Source organism: Pteropus vampyrus, unplaced genomic scaffold, assembly GCF_000151845.1.
Source record: "Pteropus vampyrus isolate Shadow unplaced genomic scaffold, Pvam_2.0 Scaffold8379, whole genome shotgun sequence".
Classification (NCBI taxonomy): Eukaryota; Metazoa; Chordata; class Mammalia; order Chiroptera; family Pteropodidae; genus Pteropus; species Pteropus vampyrus.
Genome location: NW_011897160.1, coordinates 1 through 1776, shown reverse-complemented (window position 1 = coordinate 1776; position 1776 = coordinate 1). Strand labels below are relative to the sequence as shown.

The following is a 1776-nucleotide window of genomic DNA, read 5'->3' as shown; positions in this document are numbered from 1 at the left end:
GCCATTCTTCCCCACTTTGCTGTGTTTTCTGGCTGTTGTTTTCCTGCCTGTGCTGTCTGTCCCTCAGCTCTAAACCTTTGCTCGCCCTGGTCCTTCCTCTGCAGTGTCCTTTTCCCATGACATCGTGGCAATTTCATTGTCACCCCTCAAGGCTGTGAGCATTCACTGTCCCCCACACCCATCCACACACATCGGCAGACTCTGAAAAGTACTTAGCCATGTCCCTGCCCATCAGGCTGGCCCTTTTCTACCTTGGGTCTGACGTCCATCTCCCCAGAGGAGGGACCTGTCCTCTGCCTTATCTGTGGGTCCCAGAGCCAGTGAGGGGCTGAGCCAGGGCCTGCAGGGTTTGGGGCTTGGGGGGGAAGCAATGAAAGCTGCCTTTGCTGGCACTCATCATGTACCAGGCGCTGTGCTGGGCACTTCACTACAGGCCTCATAGCACCCCCTCAGCACCCGGAGGGCAGAGCCTGGGGTCAAGCCTGTTCCCAAGGAGGAAATAGACCCCCCTGCCCAGGCTTCCTCGGCCCTGGGCTCCCACCGGGCCCTGCCACTCCAGAGCCTGAGCCTGGAGCCAGGGCTGAGCGCCAGCCCCGCCTTGTCTTGCAGTGGAGCTCGACCGCGCCCTGGGCCACCAGGAGCCCCACTGGAAGGAGTTCCGCTTCGACCTGACCCAGATCCCGGCCGGGGAGGCGGTCACAGCCGCCGAGTTCCGGATTTACAAGCTGCCGAGCACCCGTCTGCTCAACAGGACCCTCCATGTCAGCATGTTCGAAGTGGTCAGGGAGCAGGCCAACAGGTGCCTGCCCTGCGCCCCAGCTCCGGTCAAGCCTGTTGGTGTGTCCGGCCCAGCCCTTGGGTGCACATTTCCCAGAGGACAGAAGGGGAGCTTTCTGGGAGCACACCCCCAGAGATGAGGGATGCTTGGCCTGAGGCCCCGGCACCCTGGGGAGAGGCCCAGTGTCAGTCGTGGCTTCAAGTCCCTGCCCTGCCATCCTGGCTGTGGAACCTGCAACGGGCCATTGAGCTCCCAGCCTATTTCCCCATCTGTCCACGGCACAGTAACACCTCTCTACGGTAGATACAGTGAGATGAGGCACCCGAGGCACCCAGCCCAAGCCAGGGGGTCGATGCCCCACTCAGAGTCCCCCCGGCGGGCACTGGAAACATGGAGGCAGCTGTGCCAGCCCTCAGTTAATTGTTCTTTCATGTCCACAGGGAGTCTGACTTGTTCTTTTTGGATCTTCAGACGCTCCGAGCTGGGGACGAGGGCTGGCTGGTGTTGGACGTGACAGCAGCCAGTGACCGCTGGTTGCTGAACCGTAACAAGGACCTGGGACTCCGCCTCTATGTGGAAACAGAGGACGGTAGGACTCAGGGCCTGGGCAATGGACCTTCTCTTGGGGGCTCCTCCGAGGCTGCTGGCAGCAGGCGCAGCTGGAGCCCCCTCGACTGGCCTGAAGGCCACTCCTTTCTCAGCTGTGCCACTGGGGTGATAACGTCCCTCCCAAACTCCAGGGCTCAGGGGGTAAAGAGGGTGAGGTCCCCATAGTTCCAGGCAGCTGGAAGGCCCCAGGCAGCAGTGGTTTGCCTCCTCTCCTTCTGCAGAAGCAGCATTGGAGTTGCTAAGGGAGTGAGTCCATGTTCTCTCCCCAAGAAATAGGTGATTCTTTCTATGGAGGAGCCTTCTTGTTGGGAGTTTCCGTACTGGGTAGGGGCACAAGGGCAATTGGTTACGCCCTTAGGCTCTGATCAGGGAGGCCTAGGTTTGAGTCC

The 1776-nt window shown here is 60.6% G+C and overlaps 1 protein-coding gene across 1 annotated transcript; it reads left to right on the top strand.

Annotated features, from left to right (window-relative positions):
* Window positions 1–609: 609 nt before the first annotated feature.
* On the top strand, window positions 610–1362 carry LOC111734878 (bone morphogenetic protein 8A-like; the record flags this gene model as incomplete). Its single annotated transcript, XM_023526808.1, has 2 exons — window positions 610–799; window positions 1250–1362. Coding segments are annotated over 2 exons (233 nt in total), but the record flags the coding sequence as incomplete, so codon positions are not given.
* Between the last annotated feature and the right edge of the window lie 414 nt (window positions 1363–1776).